Raw genomic sequence first — 21,730 nt, 5'->3', positions numbered from 1 at the left:
TGTTTTCCAGTGCAATTATTAATTAAATGATGATGAGAGTGATGTTCTTATATTCCATACATCATTTCACTCACACTGGTTATTTCTGTCCTGATGGTATAACCTCTATATAGTATATATAAGTATGTCTGTTTAAAGCATAATTTATATGTCTTACACATGTTTCTACAGGGCAGCATACTCGTGTGAAACATTGCCTGCTGCATAACTAATGGTTGACATGAAAATATAGTATTTGGATTTTAATTGGGGTTATTTTTACCCCGCGTTAGACCTTTCAGGCAGCCCTCACCCCCTAGGGTCGCAGGACTCGCAGCAATTATTTTTGAGCTCACATTTCCCTGAACAACATGCCCGGTTAGGGCAATGTTTAGGAGCAAAAATTGCCAAGCAGTGAAAACGACGACAAGCAAATGGGAAAGTTTACCTGACAAAATAAATTCAGGGCGGAAATTGTCCCAATATCTTGACTTTCAGATTTCGGCCCCTATGAACTACAGGAAAACCCGATTCCCTTTGGATCCCGCCCATCAGCCAGAGCTACAACTTCTTTCTCTCTGATTGGCTGTCAGAGCGCGTCCCCCTTTCGCTATTGGCTCAAATCTCTGCCTTTCATGCCCCGGCCGCTGTCATCCGAGAACACGCGCAGCCATGATGGCGGCCTTCAGTGTGGCTCGAAGCAGCTGCGGACTGATAAATGGGTTGAAGATATCTTTCAGGAGTTTGGCTCAAGTGAAACATGGCGCAGTCGCTGCTTCAGTGCCGCAGACGAGCCTGCAACGGGACAGCCGCTGGTACTCGGTCAGCCACCTGTCCGTTAAGGAGAGGATTGACATTAAACGAAAGGCGGCCCTAGTCGGGGGAGGTCAGAAGAGAATAGATGCACAACACAAAAGGGTAAAGTCAGCTAACATTTGCTTTATGTCTTTATGTTAACATGCATTAACTTGAGCATGCTTGCGGGCTTTTAGTCTAATTTGCTGTGGCCACATTGACAACAGGAGGGGTTGATGGGTAAAATGCCTGGCTCAGAGGCTCTAAGTCCGTGGTTACTGCTGGAGTGTTCACTGTTTTCCCTACAACACATTTAAATTATCTTCACAAACCAACTTTCTTGCTCTTCTTGGATAATGTGTTGCTCAGTGGCGCATGAGACACTTGCAGCAACATCCACCTCTCAGTGCCCTTGAGCAAGGTACTAATCCTCTGCCAACTTCAGATAGAAGTTAAAGCTCAAACAACAAAAAACCCCAAAACATATTCCTATAGTCCTCTGGCATTTGAAAAAGACAGTCCCAGTATCCAATGTTACAGTACAGGCAACATGACGTGCATTTCTGTGCCTAAAAGATACTATAGAGGATCATTAGTGCTATTTTGTTGGTAAAATGTAATAGTTATTAGGGATGTTGCTCTGCTTTGCTGGGTAAAATTATTTGGCAGGTGGCTGTACCTGCAAATCCAAGATCAACTGTTTATCAGCAACACTGATAAAATTCCCTATTAAGATTTATGTATGCAATTTTATATAAGAATATATTAAAATTTGTGGAAAATCACTTGAGAAACTGTAGTTAGTTAGTTAAATGGAGGACAGGAATCTCTGCTTTTGGCTGATCGGTTGAATTGCTTGGGATCATACTGATCTGTCTGATGGTGTTATTAAAGATTTCATGATCAGCTACCGACTCAATTTGTAGGGAAACAGCAATCCCTGACCTCAAGGTAGCAGTGGTATCGGACCAATATTTGATACCGGTGACCAATATAAAGCAGCTCTACTAAATGATTTGCAACACTGACCACAGTGCCTTTTATATATATTTATTTATATATATATATATATATATATATATATATATATTCAAATTGCACAATCACAATGTAGTGACTGGGTGTGTGTGTGTGTTGCAGGGTAAGCTGACAGCAAGGGAGCGAGTGGAGCTGCTGCTGGACCATGAGTCCTTTGTGGAGACGGACATGTTTGTGGAGCATCGCTGCTCTGACTTCAGCATGGAGCAGGACAGAAACAAGGTGACAGGTCAAATCCTATTCCGTCCAATTAAAGTTCGCAACAGTTCCCTCCTCTTGGGTTTTGAAATTTTATTGTCAGCATATCTTTTTCTCTCTCGCTGTCTTAGTTCCCGGGTGACAGCGTCGTGACAGGCCGAGGCAGGATCAATGGGCGACTGGTCTATGTATTCAGTCAGGTACAACACATAATACATAACTATATTGTAGGAAATTGTAAATTTTTGAAATGCAGAGCAGCTCCGTTTCGCTTGTATAATATTCTGTTTGTCTCAGGACTTCACAGTGTTTGGTGGCAGTCTGTCTGGAGCTCATGCACAGAAGATCTGTAAGGTAGGTTGGTGAAACCACCAGGAACCTTATCACCAATTCATATTTTAAAACATAACCTCGTTGTGCACTCTGAGCATGTTTTGTCTGTTAGTATATTTGTATTTTGTCAGTGGCTTTTCATGTTTGAACTCAGACTTTTCAAATGTTCTGTGCTCAGATCATGGATCAGGCCATGACGGTTGGCGCCCCGGTCATCGGGCTGAACGACTCTGGAGGAGCTCGGATCCAGGAGGGAGTGGAGTCTCTGGCTGGATATGCAGATATTTTCCTGGTGTGGTCATTTTGTGGAGTCTTTGCACGTCACTGCTCATTAACTGAAATCTTAATATCAAAATCACACCTACCAAACCTCAAGATCTGAGTCTTTCCTCAGTGACTGTAGGCACCTTATATTTTTGTGGGTTTAACATATTCCCACTGTTAACATTTTGAAATAAACATTTTCCTTTTTCAGAGGAATGTGATGGCTTCAGGAGTTGTCCCTCAGATCTCCCTCATCATGGGTCCCTGTGCAGGAGGGGCCGTCTACTCTCCCGCGCTGACAGATTTCACCTTCATGGTGAAGGTATTGAGGACCCACAAAAATACAGCTGACATACTAATCCCTGCTCTCCTTTCATTTTATGTTAACGACAGAAGGCAACCAAAATGTTTCAGTATTTCCAAATGCCAGTTTGACGTGTGTGTGTGTGTGTGTGTGTGCGCGTGTGTGCGCGTGTGTGCGCGTGTGTGCGTGTGTGTGTGTGTGTGTGTAATGTATGTGTTTGTGCGTGTGTATAGGACACATCATACCTGTTCATCACAGGACCGGATGTCGTGAAGTCTGTCACCAACGAAGACGTGACTCAAGAGGAGCTTGGTGGAGCTAAAACACACACCAGCGTGTCAGGTTAGTTTACATGTTAAGGCATTTAATTCTCCTGGTTTTCTTGTTGAGTTTTTATAAATCATCTTCACCTCCAACATTTTTAGTGTAAAGTATCAAATCAACATGTAAATCTTGCAGTAGCTCACCTGTGACCACCTCCTTGATTCAGACACTTAAGATACTTCCGATTCTAAATACTCTCATTTCATGTTTTGTTGTCAGGCGTGGCTCATCACGCTTTTGAGAATGACGTCGAAGCCCTCCTCAGCCTGCGAGAGTTCTTCAACTTCCTGCCGCTCAGCAATCAGGATCCATCCCCTATCAGGGAGTGCCACGACCCCAGGTAACCAATCATCTTTACCTCCACTTCACAAAACAACCGATCACCTTTCTGCGTGAGAGAATATCTGTTTTTATTTTCAACTTGTGTCTGATATCTCGTTTCTTTTTCAGTGATCGTCTGGTGACTTCATTGGACACTATCGTCCCGTTTGAGTCGACTAAAGCCTACGACATGTTGGACATCATTCAAGCAGTATGTATACACACACACACACACACACACACACACACACACACACACACACACACACACACACACACACACGCACTCTAATGTGTGCACCTACATCTCATGTAAGTAGTAATAGTTTCCTTTCTTCATGCACCTGTTCAGATAGTAGATGAGAAGGACTTCTTCGAGATCATGCCCAACTACGCCAAGAACATTGTGGTGGGATTCGCCCGCATGAATGGACGCACCGTGGGCATTGTGGGTAACCAGCCCAAAGTGGCTTCTGGTGAGTAAAGAAAGAAAGGCATAAATGATTTCTTAATGTCTTAGGAAATTAATTTATTTCTGTCTTGTGCATCAGGTTGTTTGGACATCAACTCCTCAGTGAAGGGAGCCCGCTTCGTTCGCTTCTGTGATGCTTTCAACATTCCCATCATCACCTTCGTGGATGTGCCAGGTTTCCTGCCAGGTATTCCTCAATAACCTCTTTACATTGAAACATGGTCTGTGTCATATCTGTAAATTCACACTGTTGGTTGTCATCAGGTACCGCTCAGGAGTATGGAGGCATCATCAGACACGGAGCCAAACTGCTGTTTGCTTTTGCAGAGGCAACCGTTCCAAAAATAACCATCATTACCAGAAAGGTGCGTGGGATTAATTAAAACCTCATGTTAGATGCTAACGTGAGGTTTCTAAGTGGCTACCAGTGACTGTAACCCAACACATCCTGCTGCTTCCTCATCGCAAAGGTCATTATAAATTTCCTTCACTGAAGTACTTTGACTGTGAAGCAGCTGCAGGAAGTGCAGAGTTTGCATTGCAACATGCACTGCTTCATCACTACTTGACATATTTTCTGAAGAGATGCTGCCTGCTACAGTATTTTCAACTTGCTTAAGGCAAATTAACACTTTTATCGTCAATGCAGGGGGAGCTCTGTCGGTAGAGAATTCATGTTGTCGTGTATAAAAATAAAATCAGTGGTTTTCAGATTAGAAAAAAAGCCATCATATTGTTCAGTGTGACATGACTGAGACTCAGTATGTCTGTGTGTGCATGTCAGGCTTATGGAGGAGCCTATGATGTGATGAGCTCCAAACACCTGAGAGGAGATGTGAACTACGCCTGGCCCACGGCCGAGGTTGCTGTCATGGGTGCTAAGGTACAAACACGCAGATTCTTTTTGTTTTGACTCTATCTCTCTCTTGATTTGACATTGCGCATGTTCTGTTCTGCTTTTTTTTCTCAGGGTGCTGTTCAGATTATCTTCAGAGGGAAGGAGAACCAAGCGGAGGCAGAGGCTGAATACGTGGAGAAGTTTGCCAACCCTTTCCCAGCTGCTGTCAGAGGTAAACTTTCCCCAAAAAAAATATAAACAAATATAATACATGATACACTTCTCTGTGACTGTCCTAATCTTCGTTTTAGGTTTTGTGGATGACATCATCGAGCCGTCGACCACTCGCAAGAAGATCTGCAGAGATCTGGAAGTGCTGGCCAGCAAGAAGCAAGTCAACCCCTGGAAGAAACACGCCAACATTCCTCTGTGAAACACACCCAGACAGTTTCCACATTAACACTACCTAAAGGCACTCGCTGTGGGATTTCACTAGTATTCAAACGAAACAAATGAACTGCAGTGGTGACCCGGGATGACGACTTTGGTAGCCTGCTCAGCAGATGTTAGTTGTCATGTTTCATTTCACAGTTTCTCCTTGCTGCTGTTGTTTAAAACTCATTTACCACTCCACTGAAAGCAACACGGGAGATACACGCCTTGATCTTGTTCCTGCTTTAATAGTGGCTCCAGATTTCCTCCCAGCTATTTTTTTGAACTATAAACTGCATCAGCCTCAAGCTGTGGGGATTTTTTAGGATTTGTGGGAAATGTTAGAGCTCTGTAAACAAAATCAGGACGTGTATATTTACTTTTACATCTTCACCACTGATATGCAAGATGTTCATGGGAAAAGCTGAACACATTTTACGATATCTGAATGGAATAGTCACACACATTTTAAATGACTATCATGTCAGTAGTGGCCATATTGGTCACTATTGTTGGTGCGATTGGATATTCTAAAAACAAGGCTGTATCTGAAAGGGCAGATTACATGTTGCCAATAATATGCATTTTTAAAAACCACAGGCAACTATCGACAGCAAAATGCAAACATGCTGTGGTCTGTTGTCATGTACGGTATTTCCAAACCCCACTGATGTACTGTATTAAGTTTGTCTAGGTTGTACAGTAGTTTGTGCTCCCTCTGTTTGATATCCTCCGTTAAGGTCAAGAAAAAGTCATTTTCACAACTTGGAACTGTGCCTTCTGTCTCGGGCAGGCTCTGCTCTGCCATCTGTAAAATAAATCAAGGACACCACTGTGTGCGTTTGATTAAATTCTACCAATGATGTAGTATATGTTGTCAACTTAGTGTTTTTTGACAAATATAAATAAGAATTGATCAGAAAAATAAAATGAGATATGGAGTAAGTGGATGGCTGCTTTGTCCAATGTATGTGAACATTCAGAGGTACTGAAGGACTATGACAGAAGGCTGAAATAGTCAAGCAGTTATGAATTAAAAATGAAATGCAGAAGTTCGGTTGGTGTTTAAGGAACAAAATCTTTCACTGCTGGGAGTTAAATGAGAAAATTATCTGATGTCACTCATCTTTGTATGGCAAATATGAAGCTACAGCCAGTGCTAAAGCTAATTTAAACTAAGTGCAACTAAAACAGCAAGCATGGCAAAAAAAAAAAAAAAAAAATTCAATCTACCAGCAGCTCTGAAAATAACCAATCAACATTTTCTATTTCATTCATACAAAATATATGTAAATATGAACAACCATACAAAAAGTGATGTGTAAAAATGACAACGTTGCGTCTCTGTGATTGTTTTGCATGCACTTGTGATCATTGGCTCTTTGTCGTCATTTTGAGTGTTTATGTGGTTGCTTTGTCTTTTAATGGTTAAATGAAGGGGTCAAATGAGCCTGTACCCAGTAGACCTGCTCCATGGGACTGTGTTATAGGGTCAAAAACTCTAGAACAAGAGAGTAAGTGGGCCTTGAGTCTGCTGCTGCTTCCCGGGTCAAGAATGAAATGTCATGAGATGAAATTGACGATGAAATCTCTGAAAAAGCTGAAAACTGTTGCAGCTGTTCTGAACAAATACCGAGGACGTGAGACACACAAACACCGGTCCGTAAATTGATTACAGATTTTATTTTATTAAAAAGAATTTAGGTTCACAGAAAAAAAACAACTGGCTTTTAGAGCATTTTAGGGCAACTGATGTCAACTGCACTGCAGAGAAGATCCAATTGTCTCTGATATTTACAGGAGGACTGCTGAGCCAGCCAATGAGGAAAAGTAAAAGACTGATTAACCAACAGAGGGTGAATAAAGATATGGCTGGACACATTCAAAACACATTCAAACAAATCTGTCAGACATAAAGATCCATCACTGCACTGGATATGAACAATGATAACAACAAATCTTCAGCTCTGGATCAGTTAACACTGTTTCTGCAGGTGTAAAAATTGAAGTAACTTGATTATGACCTGTAAGATGAAGAAACCGAACAAATAATCTGCTGTAATACTGAACTGTGAAACGATTACAATCAGACCATACAGCGCTTAAAAGCTGGTGTCCCACAGCAACAATCTGAGCTTGGTAACCGTTAGATATGACTTACAGGTGGAGGGGGAGGGGCTGGAATATACTGTAAGTATGTAGGCCACAATTTGGCAACGAACAAGATACATATTCAAGAAAAAGCTGTACAAACATCAGACAAAAACAAAAACACACTTGATTTAAAACTTTAGTACTAAAGCTACAGAATTCAAAATATGTTTATTGTCTTTTTTTAAAACTTTTTTACTTCAAAAAGCCATTATTCAGGTCGTGTGTGTGTGTGTGTGTACAGAACGTTTCAAAGATTTGAGAGGGTGGGGCTTCTGTCTGAGGGCGGTAAAGGGTGCGGCTTCACCGTCAAACGACAACACTCGCTTTTGCTTTGACATCACACACAAGACAGTTACATCACTTCCTCCAGGTCGGCCTACAGCTGTTGACCTCTGTGTGCATGTGCGACTACTCAACCATCATCATCACCACCAACACTTTACACACATATCACACACCAGCACCACCACACACAAGGACTCAGATGGCGAACAGAGAGAGAGAGAGAGAGAGAGAGAGGAGAGAGAGGGGTGGGTGGGTGGTAGTAAGAGCAAAGATATAGAACATTTAGTACTGAGATCCTCTCTATGTTGGATTTAACCAGACGGATCGAAGTGCGACACCAAAACAAGGGGGGGCTGTACAGAGTGTTACGTTGCTCTGTGCTGCTGATCGCGAGCGGAACCAAACAACTTTACATCTGTGTAACAGAAAACCGTAAAAACTGCGAGTACTCATTGGCTGGCTGCAGGATTACGCAGCCAGAGCGCCGTCAGAGCTACCGCTAAGAAGAGCTAAACCAACAGGCTGAGGAGGAACAGGAGGAAGAGTAGGAGCAGGATGAAGCTCTTGAATAATCCGGACTAGGTTCTGGATCCTCCAGCTCGTCTGATAAAAACAGAGCGGATCCTCGCTTAATGCTTCCAGGTGAGATCCAGCCGATTTGGGATCCATCAGTAGATCCGCTTGACAAACATCCTTCCATCATGTCTTACAGAAAGAGAAAAGTACTTCAACAATGTTTTTTTTCTTCTTCTTCTTAAGAGTTTGACTGGCAGGTGATCTGGGTTAGACCCCTCCCCTCATCTGTACTCCTGATTTGGATCCTGAACTCAGGATCTTTACCTCATTCCGGATCAGAACATGGGCATGCTGAATCCCTGGAACAATGGACCAAAACAATGTCAGAAAAACAGTAAGCAGTGTGCATAGCAGTGTCTTTTTTAATATTACCACTAGAGGGCTCCAAAGTCAAAAAGCTCTAATTCTACCCATTGTGGCTTTAAACTGTGATGTGAAAGTTTACAGAACGTTCAATACGGTATGTAATTTGAGATTAAATAAGAAATTTATGATTACAGAATAATCTGCAGATTCGTTTCTTCTGTCATTTGTTCTCATCTATTAACTGACTCCTTGTTTCAGCTCTATTTACATAAATGACAAAGTGTACAAAGTCTTACTCACCGACTCGTCCTCAATCATTGCTGCAGAGTCAAAGAAGTCGGGTCTTAATTCTGCTCTTTCACGTCTGTTCCTCGATGGCGGCTGAGAAGGAAAAAAGCCAAAAGTTAAAAGGGTCCTCAGTGCTTCTGTGGAAAGTCACAGTTCAAGAGGAAGCGATGTTACTGACCAGGTCGATCACCATAGTGTCTTCAAACTCCTCATTCATGTCTTCCAGCTGACCCCGCGACGACATCATCACATCTTCGAAGATCGGCTCTGCGTCATCCTCCATCAACCCGCGCCTAAAGAGTCGGAGGCAAGGAACAGTTTATTTTTTCTTGTTATCAGTTTATTTATCACACAAAGTTTGTGATCCAGGTTTCACCAAGCATCATGGATCTACTGTAGCCGATGCCGTAAAGGCTAAACACACTTACACAGTCTGCCGGACGCCCTGATTGCTGCGTGACTTGATGTAGTTCATGCCCGTCCGGTCCTTCCTGTTCACTTCCTCCATCTTCTGCTGACCGAGCCACGACATCTGCATCTGAGGACTGCAGACAGGCAGACAAAAAGCTGGATTTTCACAGTAATACACATCAGTTCAATATGTAGGAGTAAATGGAAGAAAGATGCTGACTGACACAAATGCTATATTTCAGCATTTGTATGTGGATGAACAGTACATGCGTGTGCACGGTATGTGAATGATCTCACTTGTGTACGAAGTCGTTCTCTGATCCGGGTTCTGAGTCCGGGTCTGGCAAGTGTTCTGCCGGTCTGTTCTCTCTGAGGACTGTTGAGGTGAGCTGAGGGGTCTGCAGCGCCCCCGGTGTCTGTAGGGTGTCGTTACGCATCAGCCACGAGCCCTCCACACTACTCTCCTCTGCAAACGAACACAGAGAAAGTCCACAGCTTCAGCAACGCAGTGGTAGGTAACCGCGTACATGTCTCCTTTCCCGTAATGGTTTCAGTGCAGCCGAGCCAAACAAACAGCGTAACGCTAGCCTCTACTGTCTGCTCACCCTCGATGCGTTTCTTGTGTAGCGGCGGTCGCCCCTTCTTGCTGCGGACTGAGCCGGTCTTGCTGCTGGAGCCTGACGTGACGGACATGTGGTCCTCGTCTCCCCCTGTCAGCAGGCTGTTCCTGTAGGAGATCAGCGGCAGCCACACGTCCTCCCGACGCTCCGACATCGACTCGGACATGAACTTCTCCAGATACGAGTGGCTGAGGAGAAATCCAGCAATTGAACTTGACTCAGGATGATACCACTTACTCCATGGGGATTTATTTATGAATAACTTATCATTACAAGACAGTAAAGGATCTTTAATCTATGTGAACAATATAGTGTGATGATATGACTGGACACTTACACTGTCTTTTTGTCCTGGCGGATTAGTTTAGAGGAGAATTCACTCAGGACCTCCAGGAAGGCCAGGTTGATAGGAGGAAACTCTGGTCCTCGGGGATTCTGGTACTTAAATGCAAACTCTATTCCATCCCTGATACATGATGAAGAGAGAGAGAGAGAAACAATGACAGAAAGGTGACAGTTAGAAAAAAGGAACAGAGCAAAATAGAGTAAGTCCCAAAGATACCAAGAGTTACAGAAATAGAAAACCTCTGATATTGCCAGCAGACAACATTTTTTCCCTTTTTTTTTTTTTAACATTTATAACATTTAAACTCTTGAACTCTTCTGTTCAACTTTTAAGTCACTTTGTTGTTCTTGCTTTGGCTTCAGTCTATTAGATGATGAATTGACAATTCCTAGTAAAATATCTAATTCCTCTTTGACCCTGTAGCAACCTGGGTCATCATCATTTTATTTGTCCGTGTTTAATTTGGTCTTTCTGAACCCCGTATGGAACCTGACACCTAATCCCTAACCCGATAGAAGATCTAATTTCTAAATCTGACTAATGCAGCTTTGTAAAAACTGCACATTTACTTTTAACAACTCAGTTTTTCTTCACTTCCTCCCTGTCTGGTTGCAGCTGTTAGCCCCGCCTTATGCCACAAACAGATCATGGTTCTTACTTGTGCAGCGTGGCCACAGCCTCTCTGGTCTTGATCTGATCCAGGCCGAAGGTGAGAGCGAAGCGGCGGGCCAGCTCTTTGATGCCGCTCACATGAGATGATGTTCGGTCCAGGTTGGGACCCTGATCCTGCAGCAGCTCGTTGAACAGCTGAAACACACACGCACGCACGCACACACACACACACACAGAGGAATTTGCACGTTAACAGTTGGCTCTTTGTACGTTTGCACATGAGCGCAGTCAAGACTTCAAGAGTGCATTGTTACAAGCCTTTACGTGACGCGTTTCACTGTCTCACCTGCTGCAAACTGAGGATGAGTGTCTTGGCACAGAGAATCTTGTCCGTCTGTCTGGTTTTACTGAGAGTCTCTTTGATGATGTCTCCATAATCATTATAATACTGAGGCAGAGAAAAACAAACAGTGCACGATTACACAATTTTGGTTTGGTTGTGGTTTCATGGATTGTCATGGTCTGTTTTATGTTAAGTACAGATGAACACACACCTTCATGTAGTGTTTGAAGATGTCGGCAGCAGCGGGCATGTCTACAATGTCGTAGATGATGAGTTTGCAGAAAGCAGCGAGCAGGTTTCTCCTCTTGTGGAGAGCCTCGATCTTGTTGGCCTCGTCCTCCTCGTCTCCCTCTACAGGCGCATTCGCAGAAGTGGAGAGAAGTTATACACAAGAAGAATAGACTGAACAAGTGGGGTCATTTAGTAGTTAATTTGTCAAAATATCTTTTAAGCTTATTAATCATTAAATGTGACACAATTTGTGGTTTCATTAAAACAAAATGCCCGGTAAAAAACTGTCTTTCTCCGTCTCTCACCCATGCTCTGGCTCTCATCATCCTGGTCGATGAAGACGTGGTCCAGGACGAAGTTGAGGAGCTCGTTCTGCAGAGTGCTGTCTGGGTTGAAGACCAGCGGCTGGAGGCCTTCCCTGCCGCCGGAAACCAGCTGGTGACTGAAGATCATCAGCAGGTCACAGAGAAGCATGAACGCCTGAGCAAATAGAGGAGCAAATAAGAGAGTTATGGTTTGACAGAGCGTCTGACCTGTTCAGTAATAAAACTGCAGATCCACGAAAACCTGATTGTTATTTTTGATAAAGCATTTTTTTTTTTGGGAGGGCCAGAGGACTTCAAAATAAACTCTGCATTGTTTCAAGAATTCTCTAGTGTTTTGAGAGGTTAGTTAGTGAACTGTACTGATGATATTCATCAATCAAACTCATCAACATATCAGACACCGTTGCTAATTTGTATTGAAGACAGCAAACAGTTTTTACTTTTATCTGATATCTGCTATCAAAACACGTTTCTGACAATAACATTCACAATCACATGAAGACGTCGTTTTACTTCCTTCACAGTGAAGGTGGAGCTCGTCGCATCAGGTGCGTGTTGTTACCTGCTCTTTAACTGGGGTGTTGACATTGGACAGGCACTGCTGGCACACAGCCAGGAAAGACTTCACCACTCTCCTGAGAGCCACGAGGTCATCCTGCATACACACACGCACACACGCACAAAACACAACACAACACATCATTAGCCAAGTGTCAAATAATGAGCGCTTGGAAAGGAATCAATAGTAAACAGCAGTATCAGTCAGACTAAATGTCTGGCCCTGACTAACTGCACCAATGAAGTAATCAAACTTTAATGATTTGAATCTATCATCAACTAACTTCACTGACTCACGAGAATCAATACACTTGTGTCGCTGCAGGTCAGAGAGCTCAGCGGGACGTGGGAGACTCATCGACTATTCATGATGATGTTTGTTGTCTTTTTTTTTTTTATTTAATTGTTGACACATTGTCAGCGCAGATTATATAGAGCAATCTGCATAATTCAAATTTTAATGGTCAACAGAATATTAGTTTATACTAATTTTGGCTGCTTGTTTCATACATACTGCAAGTTATTTTTTCTGGTTAAAGGTAGAGCTGAATCAATTGGCTGATAGATAATTGATTTTTTTGTCTTGTGATCTTTATTGTCATTGTTAAAAAACAACAAAAGTCCGTTCAGCAGCTCTTCATCAATGTGCAGCATTTTTTTAAGGTTTTTTTTAAGAATAAGAAATTTGCCCTCGCATTGCATTCACAGATTAAATGCTTTATAGAACGATTGAGAAAATAATCAATAATGAAAAAAAGCTTTAGTTGCAGCTTTAGTGAATACTGACAAATGAAGTGACATACAGTGGGGGCAAATGAGGGAATCTTTAAAGCTACTGTAGGTCAGGGTGCAGGCCCATTGAGCTTGAGCTAAAGAGGTTATCTTTCAACTTTAAATAGTGCACTGTGGGAAAGGGGCGAACACTCCCCCGCAGTGGATTAGGGGTTAAAGTGTCTTCGATGTTTGGGCTTTGGTCCATTGCAAGATAACAGCCTTGGGATCTGTAGCCTCTGAGCAGTGTTCAAGAGTTAAATGAGATAGATTGGGGGTAAGCCCCTTGAACGGGGGTAAGCATCCTGTCCGATACTGTGATGGATTTTTTATGCCTAAGCTGCCCGTCTCTGCAGAAATACAGATAAGCTTCTGTCCCTCTGGGGTCACTGATGCTTAGACATGGCAGCCTCAACGCTGAGCCCCTAACCAAAGAAAACGCTGGGATCTGAGTGTGCTCAGTGTTGTGAGCCCTGTGAGAGAGTGGAGTCCGGCACCTTGCTGGGAGCCCCCTCTGTGATCTTGACCAGCTGCCAGAGGATGGAGTAGTGCGAGCACTGCAGGGCCTGGACGGCTATCTGCTCTGGCATGGAGCCCTGCTCGATGCCTGCCTTCAGCAGCCGGTAACAGCTCCCAAATAAATCCCACCGCGTCAGGTCATGGGCACTGAGGCAGGAAACAAGAGGGTTAAATCAGTTTATTCAGTTGAAATTTCAGACACTTATGTTTTTCATCTTATCGCATTCTTATAGTATAATCTGTGAAATGTAGCTGAAATTATATTTTTTAATTAATCAACAAAAAATCATTGAATAACTGTTTTAAAAGCATTGTCTAGTTTCAGTTTCACAGTTGTGAGGATGCTGCTTTTCTTTGTCTTATCTGACGGGGTGAGTTAAACAATCAATGAGTCCAGAAAACAATTAAAAAATTATTCAAAATGGAAATAAATATAAAAAATGATTATTTTCATTCTTAAACAATTTGAAAGTAAGAAGTAAAGAGAGAATCATACTTGTGGAAGGCTGTGAGTCTCTTGAGAGTAGATAAAACATTGTAGATATCGTCATCGTCGGCCTCCTCAGCCTGCAGTGTAACAATCACCAGTTAGTTTAAAGAGACTAGACAAATACTGTAACAAACACCAACCTCAGAACAAACACTGACACACAACCTGCTTATGTTTGTGGAAAACCTCCCCATTTCTAAAAGTAAAGATTTCTTTCTAAATGTGTATTTTTATAGCCTGATAAAACTTTTATTTGCTATCTAATGTTCACTGAATAGTATGTGTGTGGAGGCTCAATTTAACCCTTATTTCATTGATGTAGATTATCAATCAAATACATATTTGATAAATAAACAGAATTTTTCCCTCATTTAAGCAGCGAGAGTAGAGATAAAGAACACTTTCCCTTTATTCACTAATCCCTTTCAAATCCACACCTTCTCCTCTTCCCATCATACCTCCTGCAGAAGCTCCTCGACCGAGTGTGCAAATCGATCGGTCATCTCGTCGATGAGCTGCGAGCGGGCGATGTCCACACGGTTCATGATGGTGTACTCCTCAGAGCAGAGGATGCTGTAGGTCTTGCTGCAGGCTTCGAGCACGTCAGTTTCGATGTGCTTCTCCACCACCAGCCGGATCTGCTTCAGCAGAGCGTCCAGGTGCTTCTCCATGCGCCCTGCGCTGTACACGTCCAGGTCAAAGTACTGTGGGATCTGCAGCAGGTTGGCTACTTTCTCTGAGTCTGCCTGATACTGTGGGCGAGGGAACAGAGACAGACACTTAGATGAAGAAGACTTACAGATGCATAGAGGCAGTGGAGAGGAGGAGAGACCCATCAATCAACACCTGATGCTTTGTTTCTGTTTCTCAGTTCGTAAAACGGTCAATTACATTTTAAGTATTTAGCCAACACACTTGTCCAGAGCGTCATTTAGTCAATAACACCTCTCATGACCACATAAGTAACACCTTAATCAATTATTTCGACAAGCCAATCATTCACCTGCCCAATCATTAATCAGCGCCTGTTTCTGGCTGCGTGCACGCTGCAGGCTGGAGCTTTGGAAAGTCTTACCTTGGACAACAGCATGGGCAGGGCCATGATGAAATGCTCTGTCAGTTTGTTCTTGTCGTCTATCTGGGTCTTCCTCTCCTTCGCCGTCAGCACCTGCACAAACAAACACAAAACTTGAGGTCAAATGTTGCTGGGATATAAAAAAAAATAAATAAATAGGAAGGAGAGGAGGCTGGAACAAAAAAAAATGCAATTTTGTGTTAGAAATAAAACAGAAATGTTGTCCCCCTCCTCTTCAATCTGAAGTTGTTCAAGTGTAGCACAATTCTCCTTTTGCCATATCAGTTCCCTACCCATGAATCTGCCAAAGATGTTATGTCTTGCTAAACTGGTTGCCTGCTGAGACAAGGGGTTAGAGTTGTGTTTTTCTTTCCACCCGACTTTTCCTTTAATCTTTTCTTCCACATAAAGATGTATGTACACAGTTACACATTAAACACTTAAAAAACAGATATAATGTAAGGGGACAGAGGCACTTTTCTCCCAGTAACGAGTAGATAGAGTAGTATAAAGAAGAAAACGACAAACAGCAAACAAATATACAAATGAGCAAAAAGGCAGACTTTATTATTTTAACATACATAGCAAGATTAGATCAGTCTTCTTCTCTGTGTTTAATGTTTTTTCAAAATGAACAGAGCTCTGCGGGTTATCAAAGGCCTCATGATGCATGTATTGGTCAGTCTCAGGTTAACCTGAAATTTTAACATAGTCTGGACTGACATCAAAAAGAGTCATAGACTGGACTTGTACATCTAAGTCCTTTGATTCAGCTGGACCAACAAGTGTGACCTCAGTTTGTACTGTGAACCAATGTTTCCCCTTGAACAAACGTTCTTACAAGCTAAATTACAACATGTGAACAATATTGCTCAAGGTGTCTGTTGGCAGGTATATATTCACCTCTCATCACATCAAAAGGCATATGATGTGTGTGTACATGACCTACCCGTTTGCCAGTGCCTCTGCCAACAGGTGGGTGTGCCTCTGCTGCCTGTCGGATGGTGCACACTGTCAGCTCTATCAGCGCACTCTCCTGTCTGTCTGACAACACTGCAGAGACGGACGGAAGAGAAGGAGAGGGAGGGAAGGAGCGAGAGAAAGAGAGACAAACAGAGAGGTGACAAACAGAGAGGGATTAGGAGAGACTCCAAGAGAGAGTTTCAAGGAACAAGATTTTATTGCATCATCTCAGTGAAGGAGCCTAAAGCCAATTCATAGGCTTAAAAAGAGAACAGGAACAGTGTGTATGTGTGTGTCTTACCCTCTTCTCCTTGCACCGGCTCTTCCAGCAGAAGTTCGGTCATACACTCCCAGTCTTTCAGCAGCTCCTGAGAGCTTTCCCACAGTGAGTCCACAAGGTAGGCTGCATGCTCATGGAGCTACAAACACAAACACACACAGAAAGAAAGAAAGAAAGAAAGAAAGAAAGAAAGAAAGAAAGAAAGAAAGAAAGAAAGAAAGAAAGAAAGAAAGAAACGGCACATGTAAATTTTGGAGGAATTGTGTGAAAACTTAAAGCTGAAATCCATAACTACAACAAAGATGGTGGGGAGTCTTGCACTTCCCAAAGCTGTCCTCATCTTTCCTGGTATCTCGCATGTAGCACAGTGTGTACACAATGTCATCCATCAATCAAAACTTTAATATTGTCAGCCAGGGCAGGACCAACAATATTTCTCAATAGCTGTATGGTGTGAAATCTACAACAATATAAATTTACCACTTTCTGTATTTGACTAAATTCTACCAAACCAGAGGGAAACAGAAACAATACATTACTTTAAAGAAATTAAAACATTAAATGTCAAGCCCCCCTGTGCATTCATAGTATGTTTGATTGGTCATGTGTACGGTACAGAAAAACAGTAAACTGTGACTTTGAGTGTTACCTCGCTCTCCAAAAAGAAAAGCACCAGCATGCGGATGAGATTTCCATTGGGACTGCTCCTCCCTCTGCGCTTCGCCAGCGCTTCCTCTGCCTGCGGGTCATGACGACTGAACAACCTGTCAAAGAGAGAGCGAAAGCGGTTGACACAGAGAGATGGAAAAGAAGAGAGAGGCGTAGGAATAGCGTACACACTAAAATAAACTCCACTCATTCAACATGAATGCATCTCTGAACGTAGATGCAGCTGAAAGTGATGCTCTACATTATGTCAAGTTGACTTCTACGTATGGATACATGACATGTGACCTCAGCGTGGACTCACTTTCTGTGCAGGAATTCTCCAGCAGCGACAGCCACCGGCCGATGGGCAGAATAGACCAGGTGGTACACGTTCTCACAGTCCTCATTGGACAAGGCGTCTTCACTGCCCCTGCAAAACATAATCAATATGAGCTCCTCAATACAATGCAGAATAAAAATTTTGTACACTGTGATTGGAGACTCAAATAGTTGCTTTTTAACAGCAAGAATAGTGTAAACGTATCAAAGCTACTTACTGCAGGATGAGTGTGACCAGCCGGATGGCCTCCACCGCCACATCATACTCCTTATCCAGTGTCATTGAGACTATACGGTCCTGTCAAAACAGATACGGGAGCAAGAGTTTTTTTTTCTGTTCAGATCTTTTGTTCAGTCTCTTAAAAGCAGCAGGGTGTTTATTTACATTCTTGCAGGCGTTACCTTGAAGCGGTTGGTGAAAAGCTCTAGCTTGGGAAACAGTTCTCGGTTTGTGTACAGGTTCTGCAGAGCCTTCAGGCACTTTAGACGCACCTCTCCTTGCTGGAAAAAGCGAGAGACGATTAAAAACATCTCAAAGAAAAGCAGACCCTGGTGGGATAAAGGCCTAAAGCGTTGTGTGTTGGTGTGAAAATAATCTATTCAGCAGCGGCCAACCAAAATATCAACACCGCAGCAGCCAAGTCTCGAAGAAATATGAGGGAAAAAAACTGTGTGGTTGTTTGTGACTGTGTTCTCACCCTGTCGTGTAATGTCCAACCAACATATTTCAGGTAACTATCATTAAGAAATGCATCACTGTACATCTTCATCCACACTCCGATCTCTTCAATACAGATGGCTCTGATCTCTGCAATTGCATCCCTGGGAAGTAAGGAGAGACAGAAATCAGTCATGTGTGACTATTATTAATGCTTGTGGTCACCGTTATCATCCTTCTAGGCACATGATGACATTTAACAAGTTCAAAAACACATTTGGAAAACACTAAATTAATCACATGAACGTCAGCAGTCAGGAGGTGTACCTGTAGCGATGCACAAAGATTCCTTTGAAGATTGAGTTCATCATATTCTCAATTTCATCTTGGTTTTCCTGAAGCTGCAAAGAGAAAACCAACAAGCTACAGACAAGCAAACATGTTGATATATAGCAGAGCACAACTGTTATTCCAAAATATCAGCACTGATGATTTCAACGTGGGAACTTTAACATTTTCTATCCACATCCTGATAACTAACTACACATTTACTGCTGCTGATGAACAGATATCCTAAGATTATTATCGAGAATACTTCTGATTCTCCACCACACATTTAAATAGTCACAGCAAACACTATCCAACCTCCTTCCTCTTCTGTAGCAGCAGCTCCAGCTTCTCATTGGCTCGTTTGCCGGCGATCTTGTTCCTCTCTGCCTCGTACTGTCTCTGGGTGTTGTCTTGGTGAATGCTCAGGTTCAGCGCTACGTTCACCAGTGCTGTCATCAGCTTCATTGCTGGTCAAAAAATAAATAAAATAAATAAAATACACACAAGAAGCTGAATGATAAACACACACTCAGATGCTTCAGACATTTCCTCGTGGGACATAACTTTTTGATAACATTTTCTGTCTTTTATCAAATAGTTAGATTCAAATCTATCAATAGCATGAAGACGTAAAAAGAAGGAGTTGTCTCACACACTGAAATCTATTTCCTAAAAATTGCCTTTTGATTGTTAATCATACTGGTTTTTAATTGGAGTTTATTTAAACAGGCCTGAACAAAAGTATTTACTGTCACCTGTAAGATGTAATGTTTTCATTATGACATCACTCACTGCCAGCCAGTGCGGAGGTCTGTGTAACCCACTTAATCAATGTTCAGCAAAACGCTCTACAAATACACGTCTACTTGTTGTTGTGGTGACAAGAACTCGTGAAGCTGGTGTTGTCACCTGCTAACGTGGACGTGTGTCTGAAGGCTCGAACTTGAGAGTCAGACAGGCCGGTGAGGAGAGAGATCACCGTGTCCATCATGTACTCGTCGTAGATGATGCTGTACTGACACTGGCGAATCAAAACGCTGATAAACTCGCAGAAGTTGTAGCGGAACTTCTTCCACATGGGCCCTGGCATGGTGAGAGGATAATCTCCGCTGTCCTGTTGACAAAGAAACACAAGAGGGATCAGAGAGACTGTATCATACTTCATCAGAACTGGTTCCAGCCTCTGAGCTGACTGTTTTTGAGCAAAATAAACTATTTTCTGCAGGTGTTAAAGGTAATAAAATCTGCTTTCTACTCTGACCTAAATCTGACCTTTAAGGCTCGGATTTTAATTCACAAGTGATCATATTCAATTTGTGTCTTCAGACTGTTCGATCATTTACTGCTATTAAAACATACAATGGGTGTCCTAGCAGGGGCATGTTTCTAATAACATGGGCGCTGTTGCTCATTCTGTTCTGGTTGCGGTTCATCATCACATTTGTTACCAATGAAGGAGACCAGAGCCCCTTTCATCTGTTCAACAACAGCTATTTATTATTCTCTTCTCTGCTTGTATGATTGTGTAATGCTACAAATGTTTTATGTGGCGAGAAGCTGGTGAAAAACTTGAAAAGTGAAAATTGACATGAGAGTAATTTCAATTAACTGCGTGATTTAAATCACAGTGCACCCACCAACGAATATCCCTTTTTTTTCTGTATTTTCTGTTCAACTAACATTAGCCAACATCCATTTGAAGCATTCATTAATCCTGTGGAGGATTAATCCTTCTATAGCCAAGACCTGAGGAAAGAACACATTGTGCACACAGCCTCTCCAGAAAGGCGATATTTTTAGAGAGCTGATAAATACAGACATACATTCCTACAACAGACGACATTATCTTTACTCAATCATTAATTTCAGAGGCAGACATTTACCTCATCAAACTCCTCGGTCATCTTACGGATGATCTCAGCGTTCTGCATGTTCCTGAACATCTCAATCCTCACAGTGCCTGGTTACACAACAATGATGACATTCAATCAGGTTCAGATTTGTTATTCAGCTCACACAGTCACACAGAATTACAGATTTCAGGAAAGGACCACTGTGATTACAGTAGTTAAAGGTAGTCTCACCTTTGCACCCCGAGCACTGGATGAAAAAATTGATGAGGTCTAGCAGCGCCAAGTCTCGGTCCTGTTTGTACGATTCGATCCACTCATCCACCACAGACTGGATACACACACACACGCGCGCGCACACACGCACACGCACACGCACACACACACACACACACACACACACACACACACACACACACACACACACACACACACACACAGCGAGAAACACACACAATCAAAACAGTGAGAATTTAAAACGGCCCCTTCTCCATTGTAAAACCTATTTTCCTAAAGGAGAGAGAACAGACTTCGAACAACAGGAGCACAGGTGCAAACACAAATATGCTCTGTTAGGACAAAACCGACAGGTGTCACATTCAAACCATGAAGAACCACAGCACATGGGACTGGACTGAAAGGTTGAACCTGAGCCCAAGGCAGAGTTTTGAAATGAAACCTCTTGTATTTGACTTATTCTTGAATATATTTTTTTAAGTATATATTTTGAATATGAGTTTCTAAAACTGAAAAACAGATCTACATTCACCCACCTGCATGGCACTCTTGCCCAGTTTAACCACTTCAAACAGGGTGACAGGGTCTCCACCATCTCCGTTATGTTGAGCCACACCATTGGCTTTCCCTCGGCCTCTGGCAACTCCCAGAGTCTTGTCTGTCGGCGACTTTCGAGGCTTCTTATTGGATGTCTTTGGGGAGGAAATTGTTGAATACACAGTGAGGAATAAAGAACGCAAACGCTCATGTTCACAACTCCTGTACACATATACACAAATGCAGACCTCCACATACTGGGGGTGTAAGAGCTTGTTCCCTCACCTATTCCATTACACACATGCATGCACACACTCGTACAATCAAAAACAGAGGCAGTCACATACAAAGACATATAGTTAACCAGGATTTTCAGACCCATACCGGCGGTTGTTTTCCAGGCCTCCCCCTCTTCTTCTTCCCTTTTGCCTCTGGATCTTCCATCTCACTCATGCTCATACTTAAGCCCACTGTGTCTGTTGCCCCAGACTCATTGGATGAGTCCCTGCCGGAGCGAAACACAAAACACGTATGATTCATGTGCGTTCGGTCAAAGCTTTTATTCATCCAGGCTAGAGCAAATGACATGTTCAGTTCCAAAATGATACATATAACTTTCTTAACAAAAGTGAAACTTTAGGGATGAAATTTCTTTTTTAATTTATATTTATATAAATAT

At 42.5% G+C, this 21,730-nt stretch overlaps 2 protein-coding genes across 2 annotated transcripts in view; one reads left to right on the top strand and one right to left on the bottom strand.

The window, feature by feature from the left end:
* The first annotated feature begins 620 nt into the window (after positions 1–620).
* pccb (propionyl-CoA carboxylase subunit beta) lies at positions 621–6,244 on the top strand. The gene is made up of 15 exons (XM_056393062.1): positions 621–897; positions 1,915–2,034; positions 2,142–2,210; positions 2,308–2,364; positions 2,522–2,635; positions 2,819–2,929; positions 3,145–3,253; positions 3,455–3,575; positions 3,686–3,767; positions 3,909–4,032; positions 4,108–4,215; positions 4,293–4,393; positions 4,813–4,911; positions 4,999–5,098; positions 5,178–6,244. The coding sequence occupies exons 1-15, from the start codon at positions 652–654 to the stop codon at positions 5,297–5,299; spliced, it is 1,683 nt and encodes a 560-aa protein (XP_056249037.1). The 5' UTR covers positions 621–651; the 3' UTR covers positions 5,300–6,244.
* A 722-nt stretch (positions 6,245–6,966) lies between these two features.
* Positions 6,967–21,730, bottom strand: part of stag1a (STAG1 cohesin complex component a) — a 43,827-nt gene continuing 29,063 nt past the window's right edge. The window contains exons 3-32 of the mRNA XM_056393061.1: positions 21,436–21,556; positions 21,051–21,206; positions 20,512–20,608; positions 20,311–20,387; positions 19,337–19,541; positions 18,743–18,894; positions 18,425–18,498; positions 18,138–18,261; positions 17,842–17,940; positions 17,658–17,737; positions 17,423–17,530; positions 17,102–17,216; positions 16,474–16,591; positions 16,159–16,262; positions 15,210–15,302; positions 14,593–14,886; positions 14,141–14,211; positions 13,623–13,791; positions 12,359–12,451; positions 11,776–11,950; positions 11,451–11,590; positions 11,243–11,344; positions 10,943–11,091; positions 10,276–10,404; positions 9,924–10,126; positions 9,616–9,784; positions 9,336–9,452; positions 9,086–9,200; positions 8,920–9,000; positions 6,967–8,612 (exon numbers count right to left, since the gene is read on the bottom strand). Of these exons, the coding sequence (XP_056249036.1) occupies positions 8,589–8,612; positions 8,920–9,000; positions 9,086–9,200; positions 9,336–9,452; positions 9,616–9,784; positions 9,924–10,126; positions 10,276–10,404; positions 10,943–11,091; positions 11,243–11,344; positions 11,451–11,590; positions 11,776–11,950; positions 12,359–12,451; positions 13,623–13,791; positions 14,141–14,211; positions 14,593–14,886; positions 15,210–15,302; positions 16,159–16,262; positions 16,474–16,591; positions 17,102–17,216; positions 17,423–17,530; positions 17,658–17,737; positions 17,842–17,940; positions 18,138–18,261; positions 18,425–18,498; positions 18,743–18,894; positions 19,337–19,541; positions 20,311–20,387; positions 20,512–20,608; positions 21,051–21,206; positions 21,436–21,556 (3,754 nt within the window). The 3' untranslated portion in view covers positions 6,967–8,588. The remainder of the gene's footprint in view (positions 8,613–8,919; positions 9,001–9,085; positions 9,201–9,335; positions 9,453–9,615; positions 9,785–9,923; positions 10,127–10,275; positions 10,405–10,942; positions 11,092–11,242; positions 11,345–11,450; positions 11,591–11,775; positions 11,951–12,358; positions 12,452–13,622; positions 13,792–14,140; positions 14,212–14,592; positions 14,887–15,209; positions 15,303–16,158; positions 16,263–16,473; positions 16,592–17,101; positions 17,217–17,422; positions 17,531–17,657; positions 17,738–17,841; positions 17,941–18,137; positions 18,262–18,424; positions 18,499–18,742; positions 18,895–19,336; positions 19,542–20,310; positions 20,388–20,511; positions 20,609–21,050; positions 21,207–21,435; positions 21,557–21,730) is intronic.

This window comes from Seriola aureovittata, chromosome 13 (assembly GCF_021018895.1).
Source record: "Seriola aureovittata isolate HTS-2021-v1 ecotype China chromosome 13, ASM2101889v1, whole genome shotgun sequence".
In the NCBI taxonomy this organism is placed as follows: Eukaryota; Metazoa; Chordata; class Actinopteri; order Carangiformes; family Carangidae; genus Seriola; species Seriola aureovittata.
The sequence above is the reverse complement of the archived record's forward strand: the minus strand, read 5'-3'. Positions and strand labels throughout refer to the sequence as shown.

Excerpts from the sequence above, each read along its gene's own strand:
- pccb (XM_056393062.1), top strand. The coding sequence starts at position 652 with ATGATGGCGGCCTTCAGTGTGGCTCGAAGCAGCTGCGGACTGATAAAT. Across the intron at positions 2,636-2,818 it reads GATATGCAGATATTTTCCTG|AGGAATGTGATGGCTTCAGG; the intron begins GTGTGGTCATTT and ends TTCCTTTTTCAG. Across the intron at positions 3,576-3,685 it reads AGGGAGTGCCACGACCCCAG|TGATCGTCTGGTGACTTCAT; the intron begins GTAACCAATCAT and ends TTTCTTTTTCAG.